General features: G+C 36.2%; 1 protein-coding gene across 5 annotated transcripts in view; it reads right to left on the reverse strand.

Annotated features, from left to right (window-relative positions):
• Positions 1 to 5,278: 5,278 nt before the first annotated feature.
• scai (suppressor of cancer cell invasion) overlaps positions 5,279 to 13,307 on the reverse strand; it is a 41,361-nt gene continuing 33,332 nt past the window's right edge. For all 5 annotated transcript variants that reach the window (XM_053485058.1, XM_053485060.1, XM_053485057.1 and 2 more), the window contains exons 11-18: positions 13,166 to 13,267; positions 11,914 to 11,992; positions 11,328 to 11,427; positions 11,115 to 11,196; positions 10,730 to 10,802; positions 9,122 to 9,295; positions 8,877 to 8,977; positions 5,279 to 6,584 (exon numbers count right to left, since the gene is read on the reverse strand). In XM_053485058.1, the coding sequence (XP_053341033.1) occupies positions 6,438 to 6,584; positions 8,877 to 8,977; positions 9,122 to 9,295; positions 10,730 to 10,802; positions 11,115 to 11,196; positions 11,328 to 11,427; positions 11,914 to 11,992; positions 13,166 to 13,267 (858 nt within the window). In that variant the 3' untranslated portion in view covers positions 5,279 to 6,437. The remainder of the gene's footprint in view (positions 6,585 to 8,876; positions 8,978 to 9,121; positions 9,296 to 10,729; positions 10,803 to 11,114; positions 11,197 to 11,327; positions 11,428 to 11,913; positions 11,993 to 13,165; positions 13,268 to 13,307) is intronic.

The following is a 13,307-nucleotide window of genomic DNA, read 5'->3' on the forward strand; positions in this document are numbered from 1 at the left end:
GTCTGCCATGCAATGTTGTTTCAGACCAAACAAACTACAATAAAAGTTCAGACTTCAATAAAGTAAAGTGCAATGCTATCATCATCACAATAATTATCAACATTAAGACGGTGAATTGACAAATAAAATAATCACATCACAAGACAGTCGTATTCTAATGTTCTATCCGCTCCATTCATGAACACTGCACAAACTTGCAAGACGACAAGATTCATCTTATCAGACACTACTAAAAATCAAGTCTGACGGAAAGATACATGTCTCTGCATCACAATTTCTTTATAGACAAGCAGGTATATAAATATTCGTACATTTGGCAAAATTGTTATTTAAGCTGTCTACCAAAGTACAAGAATTTTTTTATTAAATAATGAATATGATTTTAAAATGCATACTTTCAGCTTAAATAGGATCATATTCACAACCAAATTAGGTGAATAGTGTAAGGATCCTGGAACCACATTCTACAGACAGATGAGACCAAATCCTATACCAACATAATAAAGAAAAGAGTATTAAAAAGTATTAAAAAGGTAAAAATGTGAAGCATATCCCCTTATCTAATTGTGTGAGCATGTATGGCTTAATTTATAACGTGACTACTGACAAAAACAGCAGGATGAATTCTGAAATGTTTAAGGTTACTTTATCTGCTCAGATTTTGCCAAATGCTTCATACCTTTCTGGGCTAGGTTTTACAATGAAGATTGTAAAATCTACAAAGCATACTTTGAGGAGTGGAATGCACCTGACCTAAATCCAATTGATCATGCACTTAAATTGATGCAACCACACTAAACACAAAATACCACAAAAACAAAAAAAATAATTAACTTGTACCATAATGATGGGAAGAGAAAAGTTATAGAAAGAATGGAACAGCTCATGATACAGAGCATACGACATCATGTGTCAAACATGGAGGTGTTATGGCATTAGTATATGGCTGCCAATGGAACTGGGTCACTGGTGCTTATTGATGACCTGATGGCTGATAAAAGTAGCAGAATGAATTCTGAAGTGTATAGGGCCATACTCTCTGCTCAGATGCTGCCAAATGCTGAAAAACTTCTAGGACGCTGCTTAATATTCCAGATATGATAATGACTTAAAATATACTGTAAAGGCTACCCAAGGCCCAAATGGGATATTCTTCACTGGCCAAGTCAGAAAGCAGAAATACCCACAAAAAAGCAACAGCTGAAGGCGACTGCAGTAAAGGCCTGGCAAAGCACATCAAGGGTACTGTAGAAACTCAGCATTTAGTCCTTGGGTTCCAGACTTCAGGCATTCATTGACTACAAAGGATTTTCATTTAAGTATTAAGGCAATCCTTGTTTTTATAATTATATTTTTTCAATTTAATTTGTTACATTATTTATGAGGAAGGTTGTAAATATACGAAAATAGCTGTGATTCCTGAATGGTTAATGCATTTGCCAAACGATTTGCTTTTTAAAAATTATGGACCTAGCTGTATATGTATGTGTTTCAGACTTTAGGAAGTCATAGACAAGTATTTGCAACCAAGTATTATTTAATTCCTTACCATCAGTGTCCATTTGCTTTTTGTAACTGGACAAAATATAATAGTTTGTAAATACTCATATTGAAGCTGAAAGCTAATTTCCATTCTAAAATACCAATAACTGTAAGTAGTTCCTAATTTTAAATGACATGAATAGATCTCAAATATGCCAGAATTGTACTGTACCTCATTAAGGCAAGACCTCTGAAGGTGTTCTTTGGTATTTAACAAGACATTAGCAGCAGATCCTTTATTTTTTTGTGTAGGCTGCGAGGTCGGTCCTCCTTATATCTGAGATGTTTGTTGAGCAGATTTGAAAGATGTTCAGATTGATATCTGGGGATTTTAGAGACAAGTCAACATCCTGAACCCTTCGTTGTGTTTCTCAAACCATTCAGGAACCACAGTGTGGCGTAAACAGCCCACCGCATTTAGGGAATTTGTGTGCCATGAAAGGGGTGTACTTTTTCTGCGATATTGAGGCACTATGGACACACTGACCGGTCTGTATTTGTTCAGCTCCATATACAGCTAGCTACAATGCACAGAATTTCACTTTTTGTTTCCTAATATTTACATCTATTAAACAAATTATGCCACCTTTGATGGCAGATCAAAAGTGAGCAAATGTAAAACTATAATCTTAAAACATATTAAAACACAATCTTAACACAAATAAAAGTAAATTATGCTTTTAATTTGGTCACAAATCACTTTTCTGCACAGCAATTAACTGACTAACTGATTCTTCTGTCTGGGTTTGCAGAAAAGAACTTGAATATGTCAAGCACAAGGCTTCTCAACTTCCTGCAAGTGATAATGATTGGCCACAATGGGTGGCTACTCTGTGCCAACATAAGAAGCGTTTGATTTGTGAATGGCTTCAGGCCCACTCCTCTCTCAGGATAACTTTACAGATCCTTCTCAGTTTGTTTATGTAACGGTGACTTCTATACACATACTAAAGCAAAGGTTCCCAAACTTCTTATGGCAGACACTCCCTTCTACATCCTGACCCAAATTGACCACTGCCTACACCCATGGACATGTGTACTCTAAAAGAAAAGAAGAAAAACAAGCCTGTTGATGAGGATGTGGCAAAAAAAGAAGGCAGGAAGAACTTAAGTATGTAGTAACAACAGTATTTACCAGTTAACGACATAACTAACCCCTCTTTGTGACTTAATTAACATACTACAAGTATGTCGCAGGTGGGAAAGATTTGGTGGTGTTCTGAGCTGTCATTAGGATATCACTACAATGTTGCTTTGTGAAACTCATCAGGCTTGTACCATAACATGGTAGGTCTGTGGTAGGACCAGGTTGCAAAAGACAGCATTAAGTTCATATTACTTTATGTTCTTGTGGTGCATACTACATTTGTGACATGCATGGAGCAGGTGATCAGTGCGTCTAAGCCATGTTCAAAGAATTTTGCGTAAATACCAGACATAATTCCTTACACCATTACTTCATGATGAAAAGCACTGTGCGTGTCATGGTATTTGTGCAATGATGCAATGACAATCTGATTAGACACAGTAATACAGTAACTTGGATCGTTCTCATTACATGTGGTGAATGAATGATCATGTGTATGATAGAACATTAATGACAACATGATTGATGCATTAAGAACCTGATAGAGATGTTTTCCCATTTTGACCCTGTTTCTGTTGCACTTATCAATACTTTTATGATGCTGTGTCCCAGTGTGACAGGGCCATACTAGCAGAGCCTAAGTTAAAGTAGTTGTACATAAGTACAAGTTATTGAGAGGTCCACTTTTGTCAAGGTCTGGAAGGAGGCCCAAACTGTCAAACTCAGTTAAGAGGCACATGCCTGCCATTAAGTAGAAGCTGCTAGACCAATGTCACTGTCCACAATCAATTGAGATAAGGACTGATAAGGCTAGTTGTCTAAAAAAAGAAGGTCCTGGCCAAAAATTTACATCTTCAAGCTTGAGTGATGTTTGAGCTGACTTCTGGATGTTTGCAAAAATGCCTTTCTGCAGTGAAGTATTTACCAGCGTTATGTTTGGAGAAGTAAAGATTGGACATTTAACCCCATGATCACTGTACCAACAATAAAGTATTCTGGTGGTAGAATCATGTCTTAGGGCTGTTTTGCTTTCAGGGGAAGTAGTGCATCCCCAAGAGGATGGAATAATGAAGAAAGGCTACCTCAGAAGTCTTTAGCATAACTTAGTATATGCTTAATATAAATTATCAGCTAGACAGCTGAAACTTGGACAAAATTGAATGTTCTAACGGGACAGTGACCCCCAAAACACATAGAAGCTGACTGTGGATTGGATAAATTAGGCTAACTTAAGACTTTTAGAGCCTCAACCCTATCAATGTTGCTTAAAAGGCAGGTCTGTGACAGAAAACCACTTCCAAGTTTATCACATCCGATTGGTCAAATATCCAAACCGAATTCTGTGAAAGGCTTGAGGACGACTACAAAGAATGAATAGATAGAATTTGCTAACGTCATTTGCCTGACATTCAACCAAATATTAGGTATGCATGCTGTGTGCATATTGTTAACACTGGTGATTTCATAAATTGTAAAGTATATAAATGTTTTACAACAAAAAGTGTTGTGTTATAAAAAGACCGGGAAAAAAAAATTAATACAACTCCAATATTGCCATGAAATTCATATTTATGATGATAGTTATCTTAACTTCTGACTGCAAATTGGGTTTGATATATAAAATAATATAAAATATGTATACACATACATATACACACACATTGTAAATTCTAGACACTTTTGTGTGTGAAAATCCCAGAAGAGCAGTTTCACACACAGACACACTGAGCACTTCATTAGTAACACTGTAGAAATGCTAAGTAGGGCCTCCATTTGCTCAATTCTTCATGGCAGGCATTCAACAAGATGTTGGAAACATTCCTTTGAGATTCTAGTACATGTTGGCATAATTGCATCATGCAGTTTCTGCAGATTTTTTAGGTGCACTGTCATGCTGTTGTTCTGCCACATCTCAAAGGTGTTATATTGGATTATGATCTGCTGACTGAGAAGGCCACTGAAGGACTCTGAACTCACTGTCATGTTCATGAAATCTGTTTATGACAAAAACATTCCACATGCCATTTCATCATCTCCACCAACCTGGACTGTTGACACAAGGCTAGTTGGGTTCATAAATACATGCTGCAGTATTGCATCAAATACTGACCCCATCCTCTGTGTGCCTCAGCAGAAATCAAGGTTGGTAAGAACAGGCTACTTTTTTGCTGAGCCCATGACAACTGTAGCCTCAGCTTTTTGTTCTTAGCTAACAAAGTGAAACCCAAAATGGTCTTCTGCTGTTGTGGGCCTCCAGCCTCAAGATTTTCAGCTCATCACTATTGCATAGAGTGGTTATTTGAGTTTCTGTAGCTTGCTGTTTGCTTGAACCATTGTGGCCATTCTCCATTGATCATTATCAACATGTTTTCATCTGCAGAACTGTTATTCACTGGATGCTTTTTTCCTTTATTGCACCATTTTGGGAGTCTAGACACTATTGTGCATATAAAATTTAAGACATGAGAAGCGAGATAGAATTACCCAAACCAGACTTCTGGGATCACATATTTTCCCCATACTGATGGTGGATGTGAACATAACTCAAAGGTGTTGGCCCCTATCTGCATGATTTTATGCATTGCACTGCTGCCATAAGATTGACTGATTAGATAATAGCATGAATTAGTCACGTACAGGTGTTCCAAATAAAGTGCACAGTGAATTTATATACACATATACACACACATACACTGAATGTTTTACATAGTTGTCCACCGCACAAATGGTCAAGAAATCAGGATGTTTGTATGGGCTATATGGTCCAAACACTACTAAGACATGCAAAACCGTGAAGTGTTAAATTTGCTAAAATGTATGTGTATTAAAAAAGGCATTCATTTTTAAACCAGCTTCAAAAGGCCAGAGCACACAGTACACATGACACAAGTAATGAATCTAGACTGTAAGCAAACCATCCCAATAAACAAGTCAAGATGTGTAAGACATCCGACTGTCAAAACAACTGCATGTGTTGTCTGCACTACACACAGAACACATGAATTTTTCAGCACAACTTTAAAAAACCGACAAAACAAGAAATTATGGCTGTTATGAGATAACGATACTGTGATAAACCACATCACATTGATTATTACTGCGATGATATCAGTATCAGCAGTACCAAGGTATCAACTCTGACAGTCCGTTGTTACATTTACAACTTACATGTAATATCTGTTTTTGTACATTTCATTTTTCTTCATTTTCTTTGTGAAATAATGCTTTGTATATTAAAAGAAACCGAAGCAGTTTTTTGTGTTCACTGGCAGTTTGTTAGCAAATCTAAACATTGTGATAAATATCATGTATTGTGAAAATATCTTTGAGTATTGCAATTTGTCACACAGCCCTTGCTGTAATTGTATATGGAAGAATCTGAAAAGCAAACTACCAGTCAGTATGTTGTAAAGTTATTCAGACTTTCTTGAATTAGGTTAAGTGCTCTATATTTCACTTCCTCCAGTCTATCTTTCTAAAACCAACAGCTGCCTTTAGCAGATTTTGTCTCTGTAGCTGCACAAAAACACATGCAGGTATAAAACAATATTTAATATTGTACTTTAGGAGCTATATGACACGTAGCTGTGGATCTCCTCTCAATGTGTAAAAATGAAGAAATGTATCTATCTGACCACAAAGATGAGACATTTCTTAAATTGTTAAAAACTATCTAGAGCTAAATATGTAGAGGTGAAGTTAAACAAAATACCAGCAACTTCATTCAGGAGGATCTACAGACCCGGTATGTGTGTGCGCGCCCATATTAGCGTGTAAGGCGGCACAGTGGCATTGTGCCACGTTGCAGTCAGTAGTTATCCAGCATGCCATCAACAAAGAGGTTTTGCACGTCCAGCATGGCTGCCAGCTCCGTTATGTGTTTCTGCAGTAGGTTGCTCTCCACCATTTCCTGTCTGGGCAGCTGGGGGTACGATTCTGGAAAACTCTGTGCTTCCTGTTTTAAAGAGAAAACACAAAGCCAAAACAGCTTATATATTATTTTAAAAAGTGTTACCTTGCAGGGCTTGATACATATTTTTCCCGCAAAAACAAAAACAAACAAACATGTTTCTAATAAAAAATTTTGGAGTGCTTAAAAAACTGGGGGGAGGGCAATGAAAAAAAGAGTGCAACTTTTAAAAAAGTGGGTCATTTACATGCAAAATATTTTGATTTATTTGGTCACAAAGGACACCTCTTTCACAGTATAATGTGCAATACAGAAGGACCACTGAGCATCAGACCAGTTCTTCTTTTTTTAGCCCAGGTAAGACGCTTCTGACGTGTTTGTTGTTCAGGAATGGCTTGACAAGAGGAATACGACGATTTGAAGCCCAGGTCCAGGATCCGTCTGTGTGTGGTGGCTCTTGATGCACTGACTTCAGCCTCAGTCCACTCCTTGTGAAAGTCCTCAACACTTTTGGATGGCCTTTTCTTGACAATCCTCTCCAGGCTGCAGTCATCTTTGCTGCTTGTGCACCTCTTTCTTCCACACTTTCCCTTCCACATAACTTTCTATTAATGTGCTTTGATATAGCACTTTGGGAACATCCATCTTCTTTTGCAATAAATTTTTTTTTAGGTTTTCTACACAACTGTCAGGTCAGCTGTCTTTCCCATGATTGTGCTTCCTACTGAAGCAGACTGAGAGACCATTTAAAAGCTCAGGAACTCTTTGCAGGCGTTATGAACCTTTTCACAATATTCTAATTTTCTAAGATTGTGGATTTGGGGTTTTCATGATCTACAGTATAAGCCATAATCATCTCAATTATGACAAATCACGAATTGAACTATCTTGCTTTGCATGTAATGAGTCTCTCATATATTAGTTTCACCTTTTAAGTTGCATTACTAAAATAAATGAACTTTTCCACAATATTTAAATTTCTCTAAAGCCAGTCAGTATTTGGCGTGACAATGCTTTAAGAACACTTTAGTCTCAGGTACAATTTGTGCAGTTTTACCTTTATTTATAAGCAATATAAATGTAACGAAGTGTAAACAGCATGTATGTTGTTGCTGCTGCTGAGGAAATTAATCCCCTCTTGTTACTGAATGTGACTGTACATTACCGAGCGCAGGGGCGGGAAACCCATCGCTCTTGCGTGTGAATGAAAGAGCGCTGGTTTTGCTTTTAATATAGCGTTTATGGCAGAGGGATCATTTTAACACATTACACCCTTTATTGTAAAACTGGCAACCAGCCTGTTAGTTAAGAGTGCTGTGTTCCGATCGGTAAGTAGTTTCTGAGAAGTAGACTGCACAGGGAGCAGGAAGCACACTTTAAAGTACACTGCGGCACAGACAGCAGCAATCGGCTCTCCACTGCTCTTCCTGTGATATCCCGGATGTGAAGACCTGAATTTTAGCGACTTGAATTTTATTACCTGAATTTTGTCGGCCTGAATTAGTAAGATTAAAAAATAATGAAGATTGTATTTTTAACACTTGAAAATATTTTTGAACTGCAATTTAGTAACTTGAATATTTTTGCATTGAATTTTAAATGCTTGAATTACATTTTCACTTGAAATATACAACCACAATAAATTGCAGTGGCAAAAATTTCAAACATTATTAATGCTCTACAGATTTTTTTCAATTCAGATCAAAGTGCAATGCAGAAAAATTCTAACATTTTTATTGCAACACGTTTTTTTCAGTTTATGTAATTCAACCTGCTATTTTGCTTTAAGAAATTTTGGCACTATTATACTTCCATAACATTAGATTTGATTAATAATACAGAAACTTTCTTAGAGTAAAACCACCTCACTAAAATATTGCCAGGCTGTTGTTCGCTTTCACCTGCCTAAATAAACTGCACCAAGAGGTGCCAGGTATCTTTCCTGAATACTAAATACATTGGTAAATACATAGTACATAAGAAAAAGTACCAAGAGGACATCTTTAAGGGTGCTTTTAGGCAGAATTGCTTCATACCGTGCCCAGGGAAATTCTTCTCCCTCCCAGATATCACATTAGTAATATTTTTTCATAACCAAGTAAACTTGTGTATTTATAGTATGTGGCATTATACACCTAGTTGTTTTTCAAGCCACCAAAAAGAAACACACAGGGAATAAGAACACAAGGCATTAACATTTGTGCTATGCCTAATATTACTGATATCTTTGAATGTCAAGCGCTACCCTTTAGGTTTAAGTTAGTGCATGATAAAATAGGCAGGTATTAAACGTTAGAGAATGTTCAGATGAATATCCAAAGTAAAGTGCTTTCTTACCCGAAAGAGTTTGTGTAGTCGAAGAGTGGCACAGCAAAACACAAATCTGATCATCAGAAGCCTCAAAAACTCATCACCATAGAACTGCAAAAATGCCTGATCTAGAATGAAAACACAAAAATAGACATTAATTCATATCTTAATCATTGCAAGTATGCTCTTGCATACAAAGCTTGCTTCAATTTATTTTTAACTTAATTACATATTGATAAGAAAATAACAAAACTGTAATTTTCTGTAGTTACCAATGGCCCGGGAGCTAGTGAGCATCTGGCCAATGTCGTGAAAAACTTTGCGCAAAAACTCCTGGGACTTTTCCCATAAACCTTGACGCATACTGGTCAGCCCACAGACAGACAGAAAGCCCATTAGGGGATTGTACAGAAAAAGAGTGAAGAGACTCCCACGCTGAGAATTGTCTAAAATGCAGATAACAACACTAGGTAAATATTTTTTTTATACATAAAAATAAAGATTTACCACTCAGCCCTAAAAAGTCAGATAAAATATATAATTTACACATTTTTACATGTACCCCAAAGGACATGAATTAGTTGAATCTAACAAGTAATGGAAGTCTCTCTCAAATGACATCCTTTAGCTTTGAATTCTCTTTCTAAAGTAATAAAGGAGTATCTGCTTTTCAACATTTTTAACATCTTTTATTTTAAAGTGGATCTACATCTTGTTTATTTTTTAACTAATTTCTTTTGATTAAGTTTTTTTTTTTTTTTTTTTCAGTTTTAAAATTTGTCACAAATATCTCATGGGGACAGAAATTACAGGGCTGCTTCCAAATTGTCCAGCTGTTAAAATCTCCACTACATTCGCATGACAAATTTCCTGGCAATCTTTGTTTTTTCTGGATAAAAAGCATCTTGGTAGTGGGGGAGGTGCACTGTCGCCTTGCACCTCCAGGGTGCAGGTTCGATTTCTGGCCAAACTCGATTCTCGTCTCTGTTTGCATGGAGTTTGCATGTTCTTCATGTGCTTGGTGGGTTTCCTCCAAATAGCAGATTAGGCTAATTGGGGTTCCTAAATTGCCCATAGTGTTTTCAATCCTATAGAAGCTGGTCATTGAAGACGCAGCACTGGAAGACATGCCAAATAGCAGCTGGCCAATAAAGAAGCAGCCATGTAATACCTCTCCACACAAGAGATTAGTGACACAAAGCTGGCCAAAAAAAAAAGAAAAAAAAAATGAACAAAAAGAAATGAGCAGTGAAGCTGGAAAAAGAAATAACAAAGAAACTGGTATAGAATGGTAAGTTTTGTTCATAAATAATGTTTTTCTTTTCTATTTGGCATAATTTTTATCTATTTATTTTGTGCAATCTTTTGGCACAAATCGTATTCCATAAACTTCAACGTTACAAAATAAATTTATTTAGCGATATGCTATTTGGTATCACTTAAATGAGGATAGGTCCTCTTTTTGAGTCTGTGTGTGCAAGTGTAATTATGCATTTAAACTGTGTATTTGATGTAATGCCATCTGCCCCTTAGGCATCAATAAAACACATTGATCTATTTTTATAACGTCATATGATGTAGTAAAGAAAATCCCTTACAAGTTTAGAGCCTTAGACAAATATCTTGCTTTAATTATTCTTTGGCAGCTTGCATACATGTGGATAAAGAGGTAAATTTGATTATTTGTCATTCAATTCACTTTTAGCGTTTCTTATTTTATATTTCTGTTTATTGGAAGTCATTTGAAAAAATCCATTGCTTGTTTAGCATTTACAATGCATCCCCACTATTAAAAAATAAAACAACTTATGTGTTAAATATTAAGATGCGTACTAAAAATAAATAACAGAAAACTTAAAAACAATACATAGAAACAGAACCTTGCATGCTTTTTGGATACACGGTAGGGGAAAGTAGGCACACCAAAGGCTGGCCAAACAAATTACAGAAATTCTACAGAAAAAGACAAAAAAAAGTCATATTAATACTTTAACAACATTAATAAAGAAATATTTAACAGTAATACAAGCCTTCATATTTAAAACAATTTCATGATTTTTTTTTTAAATGGCCACATGGAGGTGCTCTTCTGCAGCTGTCTGTAGCTGTCAAACTAATCAATGAAAGATTCTGAAAGAGGCAACACTTTTCCAATTAAAAAATAAAGAAAATTATATATTTATAAATATTTATAAAATTTAATATTATCCTTATGATTATATGGGGGCATATGGTTGGTTTTGCTAATGAATCAAGTAAATTTACCTTGTAGGCCATGCTGTTGGATGAGTCCACAATAATAAACAAGGGCTTCCTGGTAAAGGGATACAAGTCTCCAGGGTGAAGGCTTATGGTTGCACAAATAAAAACACATTAATATTACTGCAAGAAAGAAATGGTAAAAAGGAGCAGTTTACCAGCAATAAGATAGTTTAAGATTTTATGTGTTGTATACAGTGACTGGGTGACATTCGTTACCAGTGCATCTCTTTCTGGGCCTGGTTTCTCTTCTGCACTGCCTCACCATTTACAACATCACGATTAGTGTTTGTTAGAACTCCTCCAAAGTCATAGGGTCCTAAGGAGAATAGGACCAAAGAATAAAGAATTACTGAAGCACTTGCTACTTTTCTTCCTAAGGCTCATGAGACCTTAATTTCAGATCAGCATTTTGGGAGGAGGAGTTTTTTGGGTCACAAAAGAGGATGGGTCTCTGAGGAGTTCGAGACTCTGACCTCGTTGTTATAGAATGGCCTAATAAGAAGAGTGAAAAGTACTTCATCATTACATTTTCTACTCAATGCAAGCAAAGGTACTTCGTTTATCATAAGCTGAATAAGTGAGTGGAGGACACATTGTGTGTGTGTGTTTGAGTGGCTGAACTTTGGTGAGCTTGACAGTATTAATGCATTTTATGAGCCATCATCATCACTGGGTAATTGGAGAAATCATCTTCACTTGCTTTATGGCTTACTGTTTAAGTATAGTATGTGTGGAACAGTCAATTCTGAAATGATCTTACAAATAATAAATTAAATAAGAGAAAACAGTCAAATGAGAATACCTTCATATTCCACACGTCCAGTGGGAAAGACCCCAGTGGCTGACAGATATACAAGGAGAACACTGTTGGCAGGTAGCTCCTGTCAAATAAACCAAAATAGTCCAAATCAGCAACTCAAAAACACAAACTTAACATGGATAAACAACCAAACATGTAAAAACAGCAACTTTTATTGCAACACATTTCAGATCTCAAGAACTACCATTAAATGGGTTAGAAAATTTATACAAATAAAATGGTTTAAAGGTATTAAATTAAGGTATTTAATGGTCAAATTAAAAAAATTAAGAAGAAAAAAAGTCATTTTAAATAAGGCAGCCCTAGCCTCATGCTCTCACATACAGTACATTGTGTTTTATAAGTCATGTGTACCCTAAACATTTCATAGTAACTTTTTTTTAGAACAGCCTTTACTATAAAACAACAAAGAGGTTATAAAAAAAGACTGTTTCATGCAACAGCAGAATGTAATGCACATATTCACAGACATACAGTATGTGAGAGAACAGATTGATAAAATACGAGAAGAGCAAGCTCTCTATGGCCCTGCATAGATAATGACAAATCATAAAAAAGGAAAATAGACTCATACAGGAGATAAAGTGAGAGATTTTCCAACAGCACCGTTACTTAGTAATTGCAAACATGTGGTCACACATGCAAAGGGCACTCTTCTGCTCTTCCAGGAGCTTTGATCCAAAAAAGAGAGCTAGTAACACGGTAACACCTCTCTAGCTGTGCCACACCATTCTACTGCAAATGAGCAAGAGGCAACAGACTGACATGATGCCATATCAGCATTAGATTGCATCAAATTAGCTGGAAATCTCTTACTTTGGTTAATATAAGTACTGCCACACAACACTCTTATAGTCGTGGCGAAAAGTTTTGAGAATGACAAAAAATTAACGCCTTCTTTTTTAAGACCTCTGCAATTCGCCCTGGCATGCAAATTAACTTCTGGGCCACATCTTGACTAATGGTAGCAAATTTCTTGCATGAGCAGTTCTTGAAGTTTGTCAGATTTTTTGTCAGAACTGATTTTTATTAATTAATACAACAATCATGTTAGCAATATAATCGTTTAAAAACTTTCTGTATCACAATGTGTAAAATTGATGGAATATGAACACTTTGCAATCTCACAGTAGTTAGACTTCAAAAAGTTTAATGGCTTATTGACGCAAGCAACAACTATACAGACAGGCTGTAAAACACAAACAAAGTTGTTGTGCAAGAAATGTGTGCTCACCTTAAAGGAGGCCGAAAGGAAGGTGTAAAGCTGGCTGAAGGTGGGTTTGTATAGAAGATATTTGTGGGGGTTCTCCCGCTTGGCTGGCTTTTCACTGGGCTCCTGAAAAAAACAAAGAGATAAACGCCTAAGAAAGTAAGAG

Source organism: Clarias gariepinus, chromosome 24, assembly GCF_024256425.1.
Source record: "Clarias gariepinus isolate MV-2021 ecotype Netherlands chromosome 24, CGAR_prim_01v2, whole genome shotgun sequence".
NCBI classification, from domain to species: domain Eukaryota; kingdom Metazoa; phylum Chordata; class Actinopteri; order Siluriformes; family Clariidae; genus Clarias; species Clarias gariepinus.